Source organism: Megalobrama amblycephala, linkage group LG21, assembly GCF_018812025.1.
Source record: "Megalobrama amblycephala isolate DHTTF-2021 linkage group LG21, ASM1881202v1, whole genome shotgun sequence".
Classification (NCBI taxonomy): Eukaryota; Metazoa; Chordata; class Actinopteri; order Cypriniformes; family Xenocyprididae; genus Megalobrama; species Megalobrama amblycephala.
Window position 1 is genome coordinate 27,081,784 of NC_063064.1, and position 24,844 is coordinate 27,106,627.

General features: G+C 36.1%; 2 protein-coding genes across 3 annotated transcripts; both read left to right on the top strand.

The window, feature by feature from the left end:
- The first annotated feature begins 3,914 nt into the window (after positions 1–3,914).
- ldlrad2 (low density lipoprotein receptor class A domain containing 2) lies at positions 3,915–13,692 on the top strand. The gene is made up of 5 exons (XM_048173596.1): positions 3,915–4,487; positions 7,122–7,622; positions 8,843–8,989; positions 9,074–9,211; positions 11,364–13,692. Exons 1-5 carry the CDS (start codon positions 4,400–4,402, stop codon positions 11,630–11,632), a joined length of 1,143 nt encoding a protein of 380 aa, XP_048029553.1. The 5' UTR covers positions 3,915–4,399; the 3' UTR covers positions 11,633–13,692.
- Positions 13,693–17,126: 3,434 nt separating this feature from the next.
- LOC125256957 lies at positions 17,127–24,092 on the top strand. 2 transcript variants are annotated; one of them, XR_007182218.1, is made up of 17 exons: positions 17,127–17,614; positions 17,697–17,770; positions 18,584–18,886; positions 18,972–19,049; positions 19,650–19,691; positions 19,842–19,889; positions 19,987–20,040; positions 20,117–20,164; positions 21,709–21,750; positions 21,874–21,960; positions 22,057–22,075; positions 22,183–22,214; positions 22,314–22,345; positions 22,429–22,498; positions 23,026–23,054; positions 23,128–23,609; positions 23,680–24,092. XR_007182218.1 is itself a non-coding variant. In XM_048173314.1 (16 exons), exons 2-16 carry the CDS (start codon positions 17,716–17,718, stop codon positions 23,137–23,139), a joined length of 951 nt encoding a protein of 316 aa, XP_048029271.1. In that variant the 5' UTR covers positions 17,127–17,614; positions 17,697–17,715; the 3' UTR covers positions 23,140–23,667. The 2 variants fall into 2 exon arrangements, 1 of the variants encoding a protein (XP_048029271.1); XM_048173314.1 differs by lacking the exon at positions 23,680–24,092 and having other exon boundaries at positions 23,128–23,667.
- Positions 24,093–24,844: the final 752 nt, after the last annotated feature.

The following is a 24,844-nucleotide window of genomic DNA, read 5'->3' on the forward strand; positions in this document are numbered from 1 at the left end:
CTCAGTCCCTTTTTTTGAAAGAAATTAATACTTTTATTCAGCAAGGATGTGTTAAATTGATAAAAAGTGATAAAAAGATTTATAATGTTAGAAAAGATTACTATTTTGAATAAATGACTTTTTTTATTACTTTTTATTTATCAATGAATCCTGAAAAAGTATCACCGGTTCCAAAAACAATATTAACCAGCACAAATGTTTCCAACATTGATAATAACTAGTATTAAGTATCAAATCAGCATATTAGAATTATTTCTGAAGGATCATGTTACACTGAAGACTGGAGTAATGGCTGATGAATGTTTCCAAAATTTCATTTCTAAAACTATTTAAAATATATATATATATATACAGTGGGTACGGAAAGTATTTCAGACCCCCTTAAATTTTTCACTCTTTGTTATATTGCAGCCATTTGCTAAAATCATTTACGTTCATTTTTTTCCTCATTAATGTACACACAGCACCTCATATTGACAGAAAAACACAGAATTGTTGATATTTTTGCAGATTTATTAAAAAAGAAAAACTGAAATATAACATGGTCCTAAGTATTCAGACCCTTTGCTCAGTATTTAGTAGAAGCACCCTTTTGATCTAATACAGCCATGACTCTTTTTGGGAAAGATGCAACAAGTTTTTCACACCTGGATTTGGGGATCCTCTTCCATTCCTCCTTGCAGATCCTCTCCAGTTCTGTCAGGTTGGATGGTAAACGTTGGTGGACAGCCATTTTTAGGTCTCTCCAGAGATGCTCAATTGGGTTTAAGTCAGGACTCTGGCTGGGCCATTCAAGAACAGTCACAGAGTTGTTGTGAAGCCACTCCTTCGTTATTTTAGCTGTGTGCTTAGGGTCACTGTCTTGTTGGAAGGTAAACCTTCGGCCCAGTCTGAGGTCCTGAGCACTCTGGAGAAGGTTTTCGTCCAGGATATCCCTGTACTTGGCCGCATTCATCTTTCCCTCGATTGCAACCAGTCGTCCTGTCCCTGCAGCTGAAAAACACCCCCACAGCATGATGCTGCCACCACCATGCTTCACTGTTGGGAGTGTATTGGACAGGCGATGAGCAGTGCCTGGTTTTCTCCACACATACCGCTTAGAATTTAGGCCAAAAAGTTCTATCTTGGTCTCATCAGACCTGAGAATCTTATTTCTCACCATCTTGGCAAACTCCATGCGGGCTTTCATGTGTCTTGCACTGAGGAGAGGCTTCAGTCGGGCCACTCTGCCATAAAGCCCCGACTGGTGGAGGGCTGCAGTGATGGTTGACTTTCTACAACTTTCTCCCATCTCCCGACTGCATCTCTGGAGCTCAGCCACAGTGATCTTTGGGTTCTTCTTTACATCTCTCACCAAGGCTCTTCTCCCCCAATAGCTCAGTTTGGCTGGACGGCCAGCTCTAGGAAGGCTTCTTGTCGTCCCAAACGTCTTCCATTTAAGGATTATGGAGGCCACTGTGCTCTTAGGAACCTTAAGTGCAGCAGAAATTTTTTTGTAACCTTAGCCAGATCTGTGCCTTGCCACAATTCTGTCGCTGAGCTCTTCAGGCAGTTCCTTTGACCTCATGATTCTCATTTGCTCTGACATGCACTGTGAGCTGTAAGGTCTTATATAGACAGGTGTGTGGCTTTTCTAATCAAGTCCAATCAGTATAATCAAACACAGCTGGACTCAAATGAAGGTGTAGAACCATCTCAAGGATGATCAGAAGAAATGGACAGCACCTGAGTTAAATATATGAGTGTCACAGCAAAGGGTCTGAATACTTAGGACCATGTGATATTTCAGTTTTTCTTTTTTAATAAATCTGCAAAAATGTCAACAGTTCTGTGTTTTTCTGTCAATATGGGGTGCTGTGTGTACATTAATGAGGAAAAAAAAATGAACTTAAATGATTTTAGCAAATGGCTGCAATATAACAAAGAGTGAAAAATTTAAGGGGGTCTGAATACTTTCCGTACCCACTGTGTGTGTGTGTATATATATATATATATATATATATATATATATATATATATATATATATATATATGATATTGAGTATATATAAATATATAATAGCTTATATATGCGCTAATATGTATATAGATTGATTATGCTCTACTTTTCTTCTTATGTTCTCATTTTAATCATGTTTTTTGTGTATGTTTTTGCTTTGTCTTGTGGGAATTTTGCCTGAATAGATTCCCAGGGTAGATCATGAGACACATTCACACACTCAAAAGAGAGAAGTCCAATGAAACTTTTAACAAGAAGATCCATTCCACTCTGTTAAAGACCCCAAAGGTTTAAGAGCTTTTTACTGACTTCACCTTAAAACAGAACATGTCATGTAGAGGTTTCTGACTGTGTCACAAGAAGGTCATGAATGTAGAGAGAAGGTATTTAAATGCCAAAATGTGGAATAATGCCTGGATGTTCTCTGTGTGTGTGTGTGTGTGTGTGTGTGTGTGTGTGTGTGTGTGTGTGTGTGTGTGTGTGTGCGTGTCTGTGTGTGTTTAACATATTGTTGAAGAGGAATTTTGGCTGTGTCCTATACGGCTTGAATCAAGAAACATAAGTTTCAGGTCCCGCTGCAGACTGGGTTTAGTGCTGGACTTCATGACACCATAGTGTTTGTTTGTGTTTTTATTGTGTAATATATGTTATTTTGTAGGGTTTTAGAATTATTTCAAAGTTATTTTAAAGGTAACTTTCTAAAGGCTTATGCTTAAATGCTTGAAATTTGTTCTGTAGATAAATACAACTCATGTCTATACCTTAATTTCTTTACAAAACTATGGATCTGTTGGACCAAATACTAAGAAAGTAAGAACTACTTTAATACTTTTATGAAAAAAAGCATCCCATGTTGCTTCTCTTGGAGTTAGTTGAGAGTTGGCAATGTTGTAGAAGCCTACATATAACTTCCATTTGTGTTATAGTTTTAATGACAATTCTGAACAAAAAAGCAGAGTGAATATTTAAGTCCAAACCCTTTGACTATAGTATATACTTGGGTCAATGACGTGATGGGTCATTTTTTTGTTAGAAGGCCTTAATAATAATAAAAAACAAAGATATGACATCCAAAGTATGTAAGGTAGTACAACTAGATATCTTTTATTGAATCCAAAAGGTTTTAATTATATTTTGTGACATATTTTGTGTCTAAAGGTAATTCGGTTTAACCATCCAAAGGCCAATACAGCCATTTCATTTGTGATTCAAATATCTTAAAATGTAATAAATGTATATGTTTTTTATTGTGGCATGATTTTATAACATCATATATCAACAAAGTGAAAAATGATATTAAAATTATGTGTATAAGTCGTTGCTTTGTTATGAGAAAGAATGTCCGGAAAAATGAATTTCATGTCATTCGGAGTAACCGATATAAAAGGACCATTTTGAATCAAGTCATGCGATCAATATCATGTGACAGGATGTGACATCATTCAGACACCTGCAAAGGACCACATGGTCATGAAGCAAACTTAACTATTTGAAAAATTCATGTTTTCACTTGCTCATACGCATGTCCCGAAACATCAGGTCAATCGGTACAACTGCTATAAAACATGAAAATGTTGTCATATTTTAAAAACTTGTACTAAATATTAAATGTTTGATTGTCCTTTTGCTACCTAGATATCAGCTTGTTAACATTGTTTGAAAATATTGTCATTTGGTATAACCAAAAGTGTCATTCGGTAAAACCGAAATTTTGGTTAAACCAAATGACTTTTTTGGTGACAAATTTTGTCCATCTTGTAAAAAACTGACAAAAGCAGTGTTAATTGATTATAAAAAACACAATCTCATTGTTAACACTTAATAAAACTTAAAAATGAATTATATCTCCATTATGTTTTATTTTACACTTTTAAAAACCTTATTCGTCAATGACCCACTTAGTATACGAGTTAGTACACATGTAATTATAAAACTCCAACAGTTCCCTTTTAGTGCTCTACAAACACTTTGCAACTGTGAACATGTCCAAATGTAATCATTGTGACAGATGTTTACCCCTGTCTTCAGCTCTAGATGGTGCTTGTGTGGGGGGGAAACTTTGAGGGGGTCCTGCACGGCTCCTCCTTTAGATCCGTGACATTGGACCTGTTGTCATGGAAATAGTTCAGACGCATAAATTTGACAAAGAGGCTTCAAAGGCACAAAAGCCGGGATGATGAACAAGGATTAAGCTCGACGCATCTGAGACGCCTATAGACAAATATTCCCTCTTCAAAAGCATTAAAAGACACTTCTGGGGTGTTTCACCCGGCTATACGTCGTCTTTATAAATTAGGGGAATGTTTGGTTTGCGCGAGAGTAGACTTTTCGCGATACAAATGCGACAGAACGATTGCGTTTAACATTGGAGGAGCAAGTGCCTTTGCTTGGACACCCGAGATGGACACAGTGAGATGCATTCAGCACCTGTCAGGATGGTTTGTTCTGTTCATCTTAATGACACGCCAGAGTCACTCCATTGAGACAGGTAGGGTGATGGGTGTTCACTTCTCAAGATTTATCCCGTTATTACCTCGTTGTCTCAGACACTTGTTGCAATCGGGTTTCTTCTCGTATTCTTAATTCATTTGTGTGTATTGGCATTAGAACTAGCTGGAGTTGCACAGACATTTGGCTTGTCCCATGTAGCCTAATTTGTCTTACCACAACTGTAATCTAATGAAGTTAAATAGAAGTAGATTTAAAATTACCTTTAGTCTGTTTTCAGTTAGTTTTTGCAGTTCCAACTTTTAAAATTATATATTTAAATAAACTAAAATAACATTGTTAAATTAAATAACTTCTTTTTTTTTTTAAAGTTTACTCGTGCCAAAGCCCTTTACCGTAATATACAGATCAAAAAAGTAGCCTATATATATTTACAAATAAAAAACTATATTTCCATGATTTTTTTACCATAATTTTAATTATATACTGTAATTATTACCTTCCATTACAGTATATAATTGTTTGTTTCACAAAAATGCTGGGTTGTTTCAACCCATGTTTGGGTCAAATATGGACAAACCCAACCCAAATTTTAAATTAAATTTTAAACCCATATCCCGTGTCCATATTTTACCCAAACATGGGTTAAAACAACCCAGCATTTTTTAGAGTGAAAAACATATTTGTAAAAATCTTAGAACAATCATTTTCTACCACAATGTTTTGTAACTGTAGAATTATATAGACAAAAAGCTATAAAAATCATTTCATTATTAGACAATACATCGAGCTAAGGTTGATTGATTTGATCAGACACCAAACATTAATGTAACACCTCCTCATCTGTTCCTGTGAAAAGCCCGTGGCATCTGTGTCATTACCCACTGAGTTGGCACGCTCTCTGCTGTTTTTCTAGAGTTGGAAATTACAATGGGAACCCGGGTGTGATTGGAGCTCAGAGCGCTTTAGTCTGGCCAATTAAAACATTTATAGGGAACTTACCATTCTGCTGCTGCTCATTTTTGTGGAAACTCAGTTTAGGATACATGGTTACGGAATATTTTGAGGTATTGGTCCTTTTCCACCAATAGAAGGGTTCTCTGGACATTCCTGGCAGTGAGACATCACGGATCCACCAGTTGTCCTTGGTAACAAAGCTAATAAACCAAGGAGAGGTTGTAAATCTTCCTATTATTTGGTTCGTACCCCAGATGGGGGGATGCAAAGCTAGTTCATGCTTGTGGTCTTTTTAGATTAGAAATGGATTTGTTCTGTTTTCCTTCCATCCCTGTGTTCTTTATTTCATTCTACACAACATGGAGTTTGGGTTCCTTGCCACTGTTATCTTTGGCTTGCTTAGTTAGGGTTTAAAAGGCACTTAATATTCAGGAATATTATCGATTTGACTGCACCGACACTATCGGATGGGAACACTTTGCAACATCAACACTGTTATTGAACTGAACTGAATCAACTCTGAACTGAGTCGAGCTGAAATAATGACACTGTTGAGATGTTTGTAGCTAAATGTGAACATATTAGAAGAATTTTGCATCGATTCTGTTATTTTCCTGTTTATTACTGTTAAGCTGCTTTGAAAAAATCTGTATTCTATATTAAACGCAATATAAATAAAGGTGACTTGGTAAAAATGAAAGGTGCCCTAGAATTAAAAATTGAATTTATCTTGGCATAGTTAAATAACAAGAGTTCAGTACATGGAAATGACATACAGTGAGTCTCAAACACTGTTGTTTCCTCCTTCTTATATAAATCTCATTTGTTTAAAAGCCCGACGAACAGGCGAATCTCAACATAACACCGACTGATACGTAACAGTCGGGGTGTACGCCCCCAATATTTGCATATGCCAGCCCATGTTCAAGCATTAGACAAGGGCAGGACGTCTGGATGTGCACAGCTGAATCATCAGACTAGGTAAGCAAGCAAGAACAATAGCGAAAAATAGCAGATGGAGCAATAATAACTGACATGATCCATGATATGATATTTTTAGTGATATTTGTAAATTGTCTTTCTAAATGTTTCGTTAGCATATTGCTAATGTACTGTTAAATGTGGTTAAAGTTACCATCGTTTCTTACTGTATTCACGGAGACAAGACTGTCGTTATTTTCATTTTTTAAACACTTGCAGTCTGTATAATGCATAAACACATCTTCATTCTTTATAAATCTCTCCAACAGTGTGTAATGTTAGCTTTAGCCACGGAGCACTATCAAACTCATTCAGAATCAAATGTAAACATCTAAATAAATACCATACTTACGCGATTAGACATGCTGCATGACGAACACTTTGTAAAGATCCATTTTGAGGGTTATATTAGCTGTGTGAACTTTGTTTATGCTGTTAAAGGCAAGTGCGAACTCCGTGGGCGGGGAGCGTGAGCATTTAAAGGGGCCGCAGCCTAAATCGGCTCATATTTAATGATGCCCCAAAATAGGCAGTTAAAAAAATTAATAAAAAAAAAATCTATGGGGTATTTTGAGCTGAAACTTCACAGACACGTTCAGGGGACACCTTAGACTTATATTACATCTTTTAAAAAGACGTTCTACAACACCTTTAACTGAAACAACAAACATTGGTTTGGAGCCCCACTTCTCAATTTATCAAAAAAAATGACCCTGAATCTCAATATTCCCAACAGTGAATGTGGTGGACTTCTGTGGACAGACGATACAGGGGGACGGCATGGTCGTAAAGTCCCACCAAGAGTCACGGAAGTACTACTTTGTCTCCATGGGAACGGATTGCCACCTCACCATGCAGTCTGCCACCCCCCGGGACAAGGTGCAGTTCTACTTCCGCTTCTTCCTGGTCTACAGCCTGCTTAGAGTGTCACCGCACAGCCCCCCACCCCTTATCCCAGAATCACCCAGGGGGTCCTCTTCATCTGGCCCGACGCGGCCCGACCTGAGCTTGGAGCCAACCACCAGGGAGGGGCCAGAAGACCCCTGCCATGCTGGCTCTTACATCCAGTTCTATGATGGGAGGGATAAGTCCGCACCGCCAATTGGCCCGCCACTCTGTGGGAAGAGCCCTCCCCGACCGGTCTTGTCAACGGGCAAATTTCTAACTCTACGTCTTGTGACGCGAGGAACTCAGCCGAGGGTGGACTTTGTTGGAGACTTCACTTCATTCAGACTGGGTTAGAATGTGTTTACATACACTTCTCAGTAGTGATGGGAGAAACAAAGATTTGTTGAATCATTTGAACCAACTGATTCACAAAATGATTCACTGTTCCAAACAAGTGCTTGAAAAGCCACACACTGGTGACAGAACAGTGTAAATGCAACGAAAACTCAGCTCAAACATGCATAAAAACACCTTTTGCATCTAATAAATTACATTTAATCTAAAAAATGAAGTTAACAATTCCTCTAATAGCATAAAAAACGAAGTATCTGTATTATATATGTATATATATATTTTATTAAATTGTAGGACTTGTTTTGTTTGATTTTAAGTATTAACAACTCTTATTTTCATTATAAAATGGGGTTATTAAAAATGTTTTCCACATTTCTAAAACAGATCCGAGATCAGGTAAAAATGATATTGACACCACGTTTTCACAGAGATTGGCTCATAGCTGTGAACAGTTGAAATTTCGTTATGATATGTAATCCATTACATTACACATTTAAGGTATTATAATCTTTTGTTTACTTTTAGACTACTTTTGACCAAACACATTACATTGATTTGAATAGGATTGATATTGATATAAAAATAAAAAAGAGACAGAAAATATATTCCATTCTTTATCAACAATATGAAGTGCATTAAATATTACATTACATCAGGGATTCCCAGAGTGCGGTTCATGAGTTAAATGAAAAACCATTTAGTAATTAAATCATAAAAATGTTAATTTAAAATAAATTATTTTAAATTGAAAACAATCAAAATAAAACAATTACTAAAAAGATTAAAAAATATATATTCTATTTATCTTGTAGTAGGAAGAATCAATGAATTATGAATAATTTACTGTCATTTTGAGAATAACGTAATCATATAATTAATAAAAAAGTAACTATAGTCTGATTACAAGTATTTTAAAAAAATATAATCTAATTACAAGTAGTTAATTTTTGGAATCTGATTACGTAATCCAGATTTCATGTAATCAGTTACTACTCAGCACTGGTTATGATGTAACAAAGCCTGAAATCACTGAAATCACATGACTTTGCCAGTTTGATATTCGCTCCGAATCACTGGTTTGAAACAAAAGTTTCACAAAGGTTTTGAACCTTCACAAAGCAATGTTTCGAAAGCATCCCTACTTCTTAGTCGGTTTAACTTTTTTTCTTGAAGTCTAAGCATGATAGAAACTGCTCATATTGTTTGTCTCTCCAGGTTTTAACCAATCAGAGTGCAGTGGACAGCCTTACTTCAACTGTCGGAATGGGAAGTGTATTCCCATGAGTCTGGTTTGTGCAGATGATAAAGGCATTGACAACTGTGGCGATGGCAGTGACTTAATCGATTATCCTGGTTGCAGTGGTCAGTAATGAGTTTATTTAAAGTAGGCTTTTCCAACTGGGATTTGTTTCTGATAGGTCTTGATCTTGTTTTTGTGTGTTTAAGGTCCTCTATCTACACCCAAGCCCCCACAGCACCCTGTTACTCAGCCAGCAGAGATGCTGAACGTGCCTACCCTGACAGTGTCCACTTTAAAGAACTGTGCCACTCCGAACGCAGTTCCTGAACTGGATTCTGTGACTGGTAAGCTCTCCAGTAGTTCTGAAAAGCAGTAAAAAACATTCAACCAAACAGAAACAGAACAAAAATCCTCACACATTATGGTGGTTACTGGTTTGTCAAGAGGATTCATGCACATTTAAAGGAGTAATTGCTAGTTGAATGTAGAAATGTTTGTATTCTTCTGTTTCTTCATGCATGTTGAATGTTGAATTTGCAATAGAAAATAAAAGCAATAGCTAATCCAAAAATGAAAATCATATACTCACTCTCATGTTGTTTTAAACCTGTATGAGTTTCTTTTCTTTCGTGGAACACAAACAAAGAAATAATGCCAAGGCTCTTTTCCATCAAGCTCAAAAAGTTATAAAAAGCACCATAAAATAAAATGAATCCGTACAACTATATTAAGTCTTTGTAAGTCTTCTGAATTCATATGATAGCTTTGTGTGATAAAAAGTTAAAATGTAAGTTTTTATTTGCTGAAAATTAACTGAAATTGGTCCTCAAACCTCAGTTGCATTTGTCAAATCATTTATCTCTTTTTTCTCACAATTGCTTGTTTACATCTCGCAATTCTGACTTTTTTCTCAGTATTGCATGATAAAAACTCACATTTGCGAGTTATAAAGTCAGAATTGCGAGGTATAAACTCACAGTTGTGTGTTACAGTCAGAATTGCATGACATAAACTCACAATTATGAGTTATAAAGTCAGAATTGTAAGATATAAACTTGCAATTATGAAAAAAGTCACTCTTTCCCTCAGAATTGGACTTTAGATCTCGCAATTGTTTAGAGTTTATATCTCGCAATTCTGGCTTTTTTCTTGCAGTTGCAAGTTTATATCTCACAATTCTGAGATATAAACTCTAAAAAAAAAAAAAAAAAAGCCAGAATTGCGAGATGTAAACTTGCAATTGTGAGAAAAAAGTCAGAATTGTGAGATAAAAAGTCGCAATTATTGTTTAGATTGTTTTATTGGCAGAAACAAGCTTCCATACAAATTTCCATAAATTACAGCATTTTCATTTCTGAATGATCCATTCCTTAAAGATAAGTCAGTTGTTTCTTGTCCATATGGTCCAATTGCTTAAAATTAAACTCTAAAAACTTGTTTTACAGGCTTCCCAGATATGGTTAATTGTCGAAGGCCGAACTAACAAAACCAAGCACATGTTACTGTCTGTTTAAGCTGCAGCAATGATCAGTAAATCAGTTCCCTTTCATGGGAACACTGACGTTGCGTTGACGCAGAAGCGTTCCTAAACCGTCAATGCAGTGTCTCGTTCCCTATTCAGGGAACCAGGGTTACAGACGTAACCCGAGACGTTTTACGTGGTTGTGGGTTTAAAAGTAATTTCATTGGCTGTACAATATCCACCATCCAGTTTTTAGTGCATATTTAGACCTTAAAAATGATTTTACATAGATGAAAAACCTGTGGTGGAAGAGTATAGTTCGATTCACCTAAAATACAATGACTACTCAGAACGGTGGCTCTTTTTGAGTGTCCATAAATTTAGTTTTATTGCTGCATAATGGTGAACTCTAAAAGGCTAAGGACACAAAGCTAATTGAGGAGCACATAAATGTTCATTGCAAACAGTGAGCTGTAAATCAGCTACTCGTTGTAACTTCTCAAGAGCACTAGTCTGCTAAGTAGCCACTACTCACAATTGTGCATTTGAACAAATAGATTTCATTAACCTCCACATCCGATCTAAATAGCTTTTATAAGTCCACAGGTGTTCAAACAATGGCACACAACTTGAAGGGACAGATTTTACAAAGAAAGCTTTAGTTAACCAAAAGAAGCAGCATTATAAGGACGAACATACTGTACAAAATGTAGTGGTATAAACACATAGTCACTAATTATTTGTTCTGATAACTATTATTAAACAAATCAAACTATTTACTGAGCAAAGTGTCATTTTTAATATTGCTATTGCTGTTGACTTAATCATGCTAAAGTCACTATAACACACACCCTATCATGGTTTATTGCTTTATTTTAAAAGACGCATGATTACCAGATTTTGGTCTTTTTAATAACTGACGCCATAGATGGCAGTTTGAAGAACATGGAGTGAATGCATAGAGTGTTTGTGCTGAATTCATTTAAATCTCACTGGGAATTGTTGGTCCATTAATGAAATTTTTTCTTCTCCAGAATCCCAGTCTTCCATTTCTCTGCTGGCGCTGTATGTGGTTCTGGGCGTGACGGCCGGCGGGGTTCTCACGTGCTGGTGCTGTTGGGCCCCCGGCTGGTTCCTGTGGCGAGTGAGTGTGTTTCGTTTCTTGCCCTGCTGCAACTCATGCTGCGCGTCCTGCCAGCTCTGTGGGCGGAGCTGCTCGCAAAACAAGGACCACCGATTGGCTAAGGTTACACCGGAAGGAGCCGCAACACCCGTGTCTTCTACCACCACTGTGGCTGTGTAAATACACTCATCTGATGTAGCCTAGCTCCATAAAAGACTCCTGATGGAGATACAGAGGACAGTGTGTTAGGAAGTGGTATAATAGTAGAAGTGTTTTTTGTTGTTGTTGTTTTTTGGAGAATTGCCGGGCAGTGGATTTTTTTCCACTGATATTAAAATATGATAGAACATAATCCAACAAAATCTGCTATTTGTATTTCATACTGGATCTGTGAAAACAACATGAGTTGAGATTTCTAGTTGGTTTCGCAAAGTGAAAAAGGAAAGAATTCCACTCTATATTACCTCAGTGGGATACAGCTAACACTAGGACAATCCAGCTTCAAAGGACTGGAAAAAATGTTTTATTATTAAAACTTTCCAATACAATGCTCATTACGCTAACAGAGATCATTATATAGCTGTATTTTTCCAGGAGCATTTGGTCACTATCCACTCCTGCAGATGACAATATGGTGAATGTAACTTTTCTTTTGGACCAATCTATTTCCTGCACATGTGCAGTAGTGACTCTTAAACTTATAGATCTATTATATCACATATGAAGACTGTAGATTCAAGGTTATGCCAAAAAAAGTTGAAAAGCGTTTTTTTTTTTAAGACCAAATCTTGCATTTTCACTGACACATTAGATTAGCCAGAAAAGTAAATTGTAACTAGTAAATATTATTAGAGGATCTACAAAGTATCCATTTTTAACAATCTGATGCAAAAATTATTTAATCCCAAGGAAAATATAATTATAAAGGGATAGTTCCAAAAATGAAAATTCTGTCATTACTCACCCTCATGTCGTTCCAAACCCATAAGACCTTCATCCAACTTCAGAAGATAAAGGAAGATATTTTTGATGAAATCCGAGTGCTGGCTCTCCACTGGGATCAATGCAATTTACACATTCAAGATCCAGAACGATAAGAAAGACATCATTAAAGTAATCCACGTGACTCCAGTGGTTTACCCTCAATTTTAAGAAGCGATTTTTTTGCACACACACACAAAAAACATAATTTACCACTTTATTTACAAAAATATTGACCTGCTATCCAGTAGGGGGAGCACCACGACACATGCGTGTTGAGTTAAAGAAACACCACTTTTTTTGAAAATAGACTTATTTTCCAACTCCCCTACAGTTAAACAGCTGAGTTTTACCGTTTTCGAATCCATTCAGCCTAGCGATACCACTTTTAGCATAGCTTAGCATAGTACATTGAATCTGATTAGACTGTTAGCATCTCGCTAATGGATTCGAAAATGGTAAAACTCAATTGTTTAACTCTAGGAGATTTGGATAATATTATTTTGTAAATATAGAGGTAAATTATGTTTGCTCTTGCGTTGCTTCAAAAAATTGAGGGTAAACCACTGAAGTCACATGGATTAATGACGTCTTTCCTATCGTTGTGGATCTTGAATGTTTAAATTGCGTTGCTCCCAGTGGAGGGACTGAAAGCTCTCTGATTTCATCAAAAATATCTTCATTTGCGTTTCAAAGATGAACGAAGGTCTTATGGGTGTGGAACGACATGAGGGTGAGTAATGACAGAATTTTAATTTTTGGGTGAACTAACCCTTTAACCCCCCCTCACAATCGTTTTTTTTAAACGTGTTTTGAGAGAGTTATGCATTTGTTCACTGCTATAGAATATAGTTGGACGTATATATCATATCTTATGTCTGGCATTTTTAATTTCTGTTGATATAAATGTAAAATACAAAGACATAGAAAAGGTGAGTCATATGGAATGATGAGAAAGGGTCAAAGGTCATCACCCATGGTGGTCTGAATATTGATCACCCTGAATATTTAAATATTTTAAATTTTATTTCCAAATTAAAAACAAACATTTTATAAATTAGAAGGTGGATTATTTCATGCATATTCAATTGCAGCGTTCTGATGTTTCAGTTCAATGTATATCACTTATGTTGACGAATGTTGTCTGTATGTTAAGTCTCTTATTCCTGTCGTCAGGATTAAAGGCATGATAGAGAGTTTAGATGCCAGTAAAACTGTAAATAGACCATTTCAGTGATTAAAAAACAATTTTAATGCGACCAAGTGTTTCAGATTCTCCTTGTTTACAAAAGAGAGGGATAGTTTGGCAAGCGCTTCCATTTCAAACTGTGTCTGTTACTTTTGTCACTCCTAGCAACCTTTCAGAGCAGATCCTCTTTGCTCAAAGAAGAATTTCCTTTTCTCTGTTTGACCGATTTATATAATCACCAAACCCCCTGTTCAAACAGGCCCTAGACGTTTAATATCTGACATTAAGGTGACCTCGATTTTTTTCTCTGAACCCGGGCAGTAGATTCTTTTCAGGCCTTGAAGGCCACAGCGAAGGGTGTGGGTTGTTGTTACACAGACCCCATTAAGACCATCCGTAAACGCTTTAAATTAACGGCCCTGCATTGTTCCTGTGGTATCTCTCTGACACAAGCGGGTGCGAACGTCATCGCTGACCCACTCGCACAACACACCTAAATTGTTTGGTCTTTAACGTGTCAATAAAATGAATGACGGGACGTGCAAATATCACCTAAAACAGAATGCTATAAAGGCCAAATATACATTTTCCATCTGCTTATTAATGCTGTTGGTCAATATTTGCTTGGTTTTATTGATGACATTGGTTTTTTTCCTCAAAAAGGGACAAAAGCATCCCTTGCTGATATCACAGTAGACAATTTGAGCCAATGTGAGGCTTTTTCTATCTGTACAGGTCTGTAGGTTTTATATAGGAGAGTCTGGAGGCAATTAAGCTTGAAGCTTTCAAAAAAGCATTATATGATCATCATATTACTTTTGATGTAATGAGTAAAGTAATGCATTACTTTTTTAAATTTAAACTTTTCAAATTAATATTTGAGTTCCTTTTTTTAAAGGGGTCCTTATGATTTCACTTTTTAACTTTAGTTAGTGTGTAATGTTGCTGTTTGAGCATAAACATCTGCAAAGTTACGACACTCAAAGTTCAATGCAAAGGGAGATATTTTCTTTTACAGAAAATCGCTTTTTAAGGTCTACAATAAACGGCTGGTAGGGACTACAATGAGCTTCTTCCTGGGTTAGTGACATCACAAACCCCAACATTTACATTACATCACAAACCCTGCCCCCAAGAACACGCAACAAAGGGGGTGAGGCCATGTTGGGCTGCTTTAGAGAAGAGAAAGAACTGTTGTAGTAGAATGATGCTGTCATTTTACACCGGACTGCTTCACGAACGAGGGTCAATTCAACACTGGATTTGCACAAAAGATTAACATGACGGCACATGCTAGTCAATGAGTTGAATCAACTCCACAACAACTACATAAATTTATCCACTAACCATTCAGAAACGTCCAGTTTCATTCTAAAGGTTGTAAGTTCTTCCTGAGTCTCTCCATCCGGTTTGAACAATGTAAGGCTGAACACCGTTACTGATAATCATCATTTTGGCTGCGTCAGATTCTCCAGCTTTGTTGTTGTTGAGCAACCCTCTTCTGGAAAGGGGGCCGGGAGCAGCAGCTCATTTGCTTTTAAAAGGACACACACAAAAATGGTGTGTTTTTGCTCACGCCCAAATAGGGGCAAATTTGACAAGCTATAATTACTATTTTGAGCTGAAACTTCACAGACACATTCTGGAGACACTAGAGACTTATGCTGCATTCATGCCACCTCATATTTACCGGAATCTTGAGATGACAACATGTGACATTATATTCGGAGCTGTGCACTGTCAAAGCCTAAATGAATCTACAGCGGTCAGGTGGTACAGCAGCCACGTGGTACATGTGGGAGCTTTCAGAAAACTCCCAGTCTACAAGCTGTAATTACGAGCTCTACGAGAACGTGAACGTTTTTTACCAGCTAGAATCTCATAATTACATGAATTATGAGGTGGCGTGAATGCACCTTTATATTACATCTTATAAAAGGGGCATTATAGGTAACTTTAAAGGGATAGTTCACCCAAAAATGAAAATTTGATGTTTATCTGCTTACCCCCAGGGCATCCAAGATGTAGGTGACTTTGTTTCTTCAGTAGAACACAAATGATGATTTTTAACTCCAACCGTTGATGTCTGTCAGTCTTATGATGCGAGTCAATGGTCACACAATTTATAAGAGTCAAACATGCACAGACGAATCCAAATTAAACCCTGCGGCTTGTGACGGCACATTGATGTCCTAAGAGACGAAACGATCGGTTTGTGCGAGAAACCGAACAGTATTTATATCATTTTTTTACCTCTAAAACACCACTATGTTCAACTGCGTTCAGCATTCGCTTGGTGATGTCTGATCGCGCTCTGACAACGGCAGTGATGTCTCGCGCATATAGAGGGTATGCATCGACGCCACTTTCCCGCCGAAAACGCGCTCCCTCAGCAGGACTGAGTGGCAAAAGAACCTGCTGCGTAACTGGATTAATAGGAGAAACGGCGAAGACGCGAGTAAAACTAACGAATTACCCTAAAGGTTGGACTCGAAAGTGTTTCTTACAACTTGTCAAATAAACCTAATCCATGGATATTGACATGCAGCCAGGAGTCGTGTTTCCTGACATTTATATGTGCCTGATTTGACGCAGGGGAAATACATAAAGCAAATCTGGCTGTGAATATTTTATATAACTACAATATCGGTAGGTTTAAATCTGCTTAATCACTTATATCAATGTTATATCGTCATATTGTCCAGCCCTAAAACATATATAGTTTTATAGTATAGTTTTTGACAGTGTTGTTTACTTAAAAACACCCAATTATGCATAATATAAGATGGAAAATATTTAATTGATGAGTCGTCAACATAATATATAACAATACAATATATACGGTATGATTTTACCTCAAAATCCAACAATTCGACACAATGATAACTGCAAATCCATGTTTCTCTGCTGGAGTCCAGCTGTTTCTGTGAATTGCAGTGATCCATTTGCTTCTTTTTCTGTTGCTTTCTCTAGTTTTTAAATATATACCTCAGGGTTTGTGTCAAATCTATTTGTACAGTCAGCCGCAAAGCTCTTTCCCGTTTCCTGTTTTTCGCGACATTCACGCTGAAAACCAATGCTGCTGCTCAGTCTTTTGCCACTCAGAGTGCGTGACCGCAGTCCTAACGGTCGACGGTGACGTCACGTGCATCAGTGAGTGCCAGACATCACTTCCGTTGTCAGAGCGCGATCAGATATCACCAAGCGAATGCTGAACGCAGTTGGACATAGTGGTGTTTTAGAGGTAAAAATTTATATAAATACTGTTCGGTTTCTCGCACAAACCGACCGTTTCGTCTCTTAGGACATCAATGTGCCGTCACGAGCCGCAGGGTTTAATTTGGATTTGTCTGTGCATGTTTATTGACTCTTATAAAGTGTGTGACCATTGACTCGCATTATAAGACTGACAGACATTAACGGTTGGAGTTAAAAATCATCATTTGTGTTCTACTGAAGAAACAAAGTCACCTACATCTTTGATGCCCTGGGGGTAAGCAGATAAACATCAAATTTTCATTTTTGGGTGAACTATCCCTTTAAGATAATTAGTTAACATAATTTGTTACTTTTTTAGGGAGTAACACAATATTATTCCCTAAAATTATTCCTCTTTATTATTCAACATTCTGCTAAACATAAAAATTTGCTATATAGACATTACAAAAGTAACATAAATCTTAGCATGATTCATAATGTAACTTTAAGGATCATTGTACTTCTCGTTTTCCACTTCTGTAGAAAAACGGTAATAACAAAGGCTAATACATAAAGTGAAAGTGAGTTTGTGAACTTCCTTTTTAATTGTCTTCATCACCACCCTTGTGAATTACCTGTTTCTGGAGTTTGATTCTTACTTTTCTTACTTGTGTGATCTATTTGTCAATTTTGAATTTATTCTGAGATTGATACATGGTAACTGGTTACATGTAATGCTTATAGCACAGGATTCTTCTACAGACATGTCAGGTTGACATTTCACCCATTTTGAGGTAGGTCTCATTACCTACTTCCCTCTCAGACTCTTTCTGAGTAGCATCAATTGTTCACTTCTAATGTAATGTTTGTTCACAGTGCCTTCAGACAAATTGAAATGGCCCTGTTCATCTTCATAACCATTCAGCTTTTACTGCAGGTTAAATCACAAGGTAAGTGATCTCTCATGCCTTACAATGATATTAACCCAGCTAACAAAAATATGTTCTATGAATGTTTTGCTTATGTTCTCATATGGTTATGCAATTCCATTTTGCATATATTTAAAATATTATGGGAATGTTACTTTTGAATGTTCTCTGAAACAAGAAGCAAAAAAAAAAAAAAAAAAAAAAAGACATAAAAAAAAAAACATATAAACAATGTATAAATAATGTGTTTGTGCTAATGGTTTTGAGAACATTATTAAAGACCAGTTAACTTTGACCAAACTTTCTATTTTTGTTACTTGGAAGAACGTTTGTTCATAACTTTAAGAGAACCTTGCCAGAACATTTAGCAAAAGTTGTGAGAATGTTCCTGTTCATTTCCTCCTTGCGCAATTATAATGACGAATATAGATTTTAGAACTCTAGACCTGACTTTTACAAATGTTGAACAGATTAACATATAGATGTAATATTTATTTTATATAAGCCTTTATGTGTCTTTTCATATTCAAGAGTCAATAGTTTAATAAAAACTATCTTTTTGGTTTTTAATACTAATTTAATATATTTTATAAAATTGTATACTAATTTATATATATATATATATATATATATATATATATATATATATATATATATGGACTAGTATATTAAATTAATGACTAACACAAGCACAGCACATTTGTATGTTTTTAAATGAATGCATTTTAAATTCAAATTGAATCTAAAAAGGTCTGAGTTAATAATTAATTGTTATATTTTATTGCAAAGGTGAATTTATGTATCTTCTCTTTTTTTTTTCTTCTTTTTTTTTAGGTTTGCCGCAGGCCAACCTGACAATATTTCCTACATCTGCCACCTATGGAGAAACGGTGCAGATGGTGTGTGGAGGTCATGAGATGCATCGTGTATCTGAATGTATGTTCTACCCTGCAGGACAGGAGAACTTTAAAAAACCAAGTGCATCGTGTTACCTCACTCTTACTAGCGACGAACTGATCCTGTGGTCACAAGATGCAGAGAGTTCACATGTCAACATATCCTGCTACTATACTGTGTATAGCTTAGGAGAAAATGCAACATCTCCTCATTCCGACACAGTCTCAGTAAGGGTCAGAGGTGCGCTGTTTAATCGCAAACTATGTGTAATAGATAGATAATGTGGTTTATTCTTTTCCAAGCTGATGTTTTTGTATCTCATAAGGTTTTGCTGCCATGTCATCTTTGCCGCCGATCACAGAGGACAGCCCAACTACACTGACCCCCAATGGAACCACTGAAGGTGGAATCTTAGAATTTTTAATTGAATTTCCAGCTTTTCTGATTTAACTTGTATTAATTTATATATGCGTCACATAAGAAAACACTAAGGAGCATTTCAGTTGCTTTACCCTAGTTAAAAAAAAACATTACAACATTTTGATTCCTGTGTTGACATATGTCCAATTGAAACAGGAAGTTGGGGTGGGGCAGATGTTTTTAAAAACAGCTGATAGGCTTTAGTTTACGTCATAGTCATTAACCTTGTATTGCATTGGAGAAACATTTGTATACACCCTTGACAGTAAAGAAAAACTGTAAAATGGAATGTATATATCTCAAAGATAATTATGTGACATTTTGGAAGAACGTTTGTTCATAACTTTAAGAGAACCTTGCCAGAACATTTAGCAAACGTTGTGAGAATGTTCCCGTTCATTTCCTCCTTGCGCAATTATAATGACGAATATACATTTTAGAACGGTAATTATGTGACATTTTGGGAGTATAGACTAATAGCTAAAATAATTTTTAAAGGCTTTTTAAAGCCAGTATGTGTCTTTCTTATTCCAGCACTTTCTAAACTGATCATTGCGATTTCATATATAAACATTAATTTCAGCAAATTTATCCACTGCGTCAACAATGGACACAACAACAACATGTGAGTTGCCTTGATTGTACAATCCTCTCAACCAACATAACTCTGTTTCATCTTATTGTTATACTTACATTATAAAAGGTCATTTAAAAACTATTTGTCCATTAATAATGTTTAACTTGTAGTGTAACTCTTGTCCTGTGGTTTCAATAGCTTTGACTGTAACATCCAGTACTGAAATGATAACAGATCCGATAACCAGTAAGTGCTTTTCTGCTCATAATTTTCCTCTATTTATCAAAGATTTTGATTGGTTGGCTTTAAATCTTCTCATCTACATTTGTTTTGTTGCTTACAGATATGACCAGTCTAACTACCCATGACAGCCAGAGTTCAACAGGTCCTGCAAATGGTAAATCTTGAGGTCTTCTCTTCTAATCTTTTACGTAGACAAAACACATTTGATTGATTTATTTACAAATCTTCAGCATCTCTGGAATCGTCTACAGTTACTGAAACTACAGAACATACACCAGGTAACTTAACTAACAAAAATGTTCTAAGAACGTTTTGCTAAAGTTCGTATTAAACATTATTTCTGTATGTTCTCTGAACGTTTCAAAGGTTTTTTCTTTGTTATGCAAACGTTAAAGGTGCTAAAGAGGATCTTTTCGTCGACTGAGAAACCAAAGACTGTTAGTGAGTTTTTGAAATGAGCGCATGCGTAAGAACAACCCCCCTCCTTCACAGCTCATTTCAAGGGAACGCCTCCCAAAACTCATGCACGAGTATTGGAACACGAGTGTTTACCACCGGCATTCGCTGTGTCGTGTTAGTGGATTCATTATGTCGGACTCACCGCAGGTAACTCATAATCTGCAGTTGTTACTCCTGTCTCCTGACAAAAACATTGCATGCGGCGCCTGTGGAGCGTGGAAAGTTACTGGAGCGCGCAGCCACGCTCGTCTCTCACAAGGAACGTCATGGCAGTGATTGACAAGCCAGAGGGCCAATCGTTTACGCGATGATCGCATAAACGATTGCCTGATGTTTTTAAGGCCCTACCTCGTGCACAGATGATGTATATTAATATTATTCCTTTCAGTGCACCTAATAAATAGTCTTTTATCAGTTAGTAAAGACAGTTCCAAGTAATATTGCAAAATGTATAAAACAAAACATCCTCTTTATCACCTTTAAGGAAACATTCCATTTTATCATTCTTCCAACATTATAGAAATGTTACTTTAGTAAAACAACATTAGACGAATGTCCAACTAAAACATTTAAGAAAAAAATGATTTTATAATGTTTTGAGAACATTATTAAAGGTGCTGTATGTAATTTTTTGACTGTACTAAAGCATAAAAATACCGTAATATGTTTGCAGATATTCAAAAGTTCACATACTCATTTCTCTGAAAAACACTTGCTACAGAAATGTGTGTCAGAATGTCTGTTTTTGTTTGGGTCTGTGTAATTCTGCCCACTGCCAATTTACACAATAGTATTTTGACACCCCTGGAGTAAAACACAGGGTATTGCAGCCATTGAAGCCAGCAAACAAACTGGGTCCGAGATCACAGATTCTTCCCAACTTAAAAGGCCTCAGCATCCATCTAAAAATCTCTATGAACGGGAGCATATTAAAATGCTTATAAATCAAAATTGTGTAAGTCTCCTCACCTTCTGTTGTCAGTTGCGCTCGCTCCTTTTGCGTGTCCTCAATCTGGCATCCGCGTGAGCGTCGAGTCTGAGGAGGAGTTTGCAGGGGAAACAACTCTCTCCAGTATTTTGAATTTGGACTGCAATACCCATTTCAACTGCTACCTGTCAATATTACATACGGCACCTTTAAAGACCAGATAACTTTGCACGAACATTCTATTCCGGAAGAACGTTTGATCACAACTTTGAGAGAACCTTTACAGAATGTTAGTCAACGTTCTATAAGAACATTCCTTGTTAGCTGGGAAATTACAATTTTATATTGAGAGAGTTGAATATGTTATTTAAGCATGTTGAACACATATGCTAATGGTCAATTTCTCTTTTATAAATTTCCTCTTGATGATTGAAGACCCTGAAATACTTAAGTACTTAAATAAGTACTTAAATAAAAGTAAGTAACTTTACTCAGAAGCTTTTGTTATGTTATGTAACCCAATGGCAGCATTTGACACTTAATATACAGTAATGCAACAGTGAATTCGTTGCTAATCTTTTATATCTTTGTCTGACACAGAGGTGTTTTTCTCTATTTCTGTGGTTGCAACTGGTGGAGGAATTGTACTGACTGGACTGTTTGGCATCTGTTTATACGGATGTACACGTGAGTATAAAAAAAATGGCATGACTTTATGGCTTATAGATTTAGCATTCTGGTTGAAAAGTTGGTCAATCTGATTTGATGTTTCCTTCATTGCAGGAAGGTCAAAGGATGAGAGGTAAAGATGTTTCAGAGTTCATTTTGTGCATATATAAAATAATTGGTGAAATTATAAGAAAATAAGGCATAGAGTGGTTCACAAAATATATTTGTGAAATTTACTAGGATTTGGATTGAAAGAAAGAGTAGAAAACAGGGTAAGTTTTTACTTTCTCCCTCAAAACGAGTCATATTTCACTCAAAATAAAAGTCAAATACACGTTAATGTCAAGGTTTGCTGACATCTTGGTTTGTAGGAGTTCCTTTAACAATGGCCGGTTCAGACTCAGTAAGTATTTCTATCATTATCAACCATTAATGAGATCATTTTAATATTTGACACTATTTAATAGATCAATCTTTGTTATTTAGTGCCTTGGTGAGGAAGATACAGCATTTTACTCAACCATCAACTCTGTACAATCCACCTCTCAACCACAAGGTAAAGAGTAAAATCAATTCCCTCCATGTTATGTACTATATTATATTTTGTGTATTATTTTCATATGAATAGCATTATGTTTTATTATAGGCTACTTATATAACACACAGCAAACAGGTTAGAGGGATTTGCAAACCTTTGCATTAGCTGGCACTGAGATGATTTCATATTATTTGCTTAACGAATAGGCTCCAATCAGAATCATGAAAAATTCCAAACTATTTCAGCTGGATAATATTCATGCTGCTTATTACACCTTCTGATCTGCCCTTGTTTTGATATAAATGTGTTCAGCATGGATGCTTGTCAAGCTCCTAAGGATTTTTTGCTATAGCTGACAAAAATAATAGGTTACACTTTATTTTGTAGGTCATCAAAATAAAGTGTTAGTAGATATTAAAACAGTCTACTAATACTGTAATGAGAGTTAGTTGACATGTAGTAGAATGTCTAAAGGGGAATCATCATCATTGAAAAAAAGTGTTATCGTGGTCATTATTTGATATCTGATGTGTGTTGTTATGCAGGAAACAGTGCAGAATCAAAGCAATCCAAGGTAAGTAAATCAGTTGGTTATGTGCACGCAATTACTGTATTTATCCTCATTTTAAAACTCACTTTTTCTCCAGATGGCTGTTTAATGAACAAACAAAACGATAACAAAAGAACCAGGAGTCAAAGAAAACAGAGAATGCAGGAACACAAGAAAACACCAGATACATCTAACATGTTACATAAACGTACGACTGACGAGGAACAGGAGAAACACAAGGGCAGTTTATACACAAGGGGTAACAAGTAACAAGAAACACCTGAGAACAAAAAAGACTAATCAATAAGAAAACTGCTATTCTGAATAATAATATTCTTTACTCAGTTTTCTTTGATGCATTTTAAATTTGAGAAACTGGTTTGTCAGCATTGAATCAATGAGACTCTGTAAAATCGCTGTAAAACACCTTTACTTTTCTCAATGCAAACAAACCTTAAAGTAAACCTAGAAATGGCTTTTTTTTGACAGTCTCGTGGCTTTTGGTAGTGCTGGTTTTCACTGGTGTTGGTTTATTTCTGTCTGGACTCATGGGATTCATCTGTCTCTGCCACTTTGACAGTAAGTTTAGTTCTGCATAAACTGAGCTCCATGATATAGAAACATGATAATAAAGTGTGTATCTGTGCAGGTTCTGATGATCTTCTCACAGAGGTGAACTACAGCTCCTGCCAGGTGGAAACAACATCTCTGTTAACTTCCTCTGTGTGCTCCAAAAAACATGGATGAACCGCTTCATTTCTTCACTTGTTGCACCTCTAAAGAGAAAAACAAGTACAGAAAGTATGACAGTATGTACAGTATAGTACAGTGACTAATAATGATCAATGCTTACATATGATTAACTGATTAGATTTTTGCATGCAGCAAACTTCAATGTAGAGCTGATTATTAATATTTAATAGACATTGACCGAAATGTAATTGTTTGCATATTAGTTTATTTTATATTTAAAGGATTAGTTCACTTTCAAATGAAAATTATCTCAAGCTTTACTCATCCTCAAGCCATCCTAGGTGTATATGATTTTCTTCTTTCTAAAAATGTATTATATTAATAAATATCCTGATGCATCCAAGCTTTATAATGGCAGTGAACGGGACCAACAAGCATGAGCTGAAGAAAGTGTCTCAATCCACATCCATCCATCATAATTATACTTTACATGGCTCTGGGGGTTAATAAAGGCCTTCTGAATAAATCCATATTTAACAAGTTATAAAGTAAAATAACTAGCTTCCGCCTTCTGTATTCAACTTACGAAACTTATGCTTTTTTGTAAGTTAAATACGGAAGGTGTAGGACGTAGCATAAGCGCTTGAACTGCAAGAGGCGTTACACTTTCTTCGTAAGTTGAATACAGAAGGCATTCTGGCAAGCTATATATTTTACTTTATATCTTGTTAAATATGGATCTTTTTCTTACAGGTAAAGGTATAATAATAAATGTAATACCTGTTTTTGTTATTAAATAAAAATGTTCAATATTATGATCTAGTCAAGGAGTTCTCAGCTCTGGCCCTAGAGATCCACTTTCCTGCAGAGTTTAGCTTCAACACTGATCAAACTCACCTATCTGATGCCTTATAATCCTGAAGATATTGATCTGCTTGTTCAGGTGTGTTTGTTTCTCGTTATATATCTATTATTGGTACAGTTATTTTTGCTACATTTAAATGTTTTTTACACAAAAAAGATTGAATGTAGATTTGTTAGAAACTCTGGCTGATTCTCTTACTCTTTACATACTGTATCTTTATATGGCACAAATAGTATGAGTATGCTAGTAGGCTATG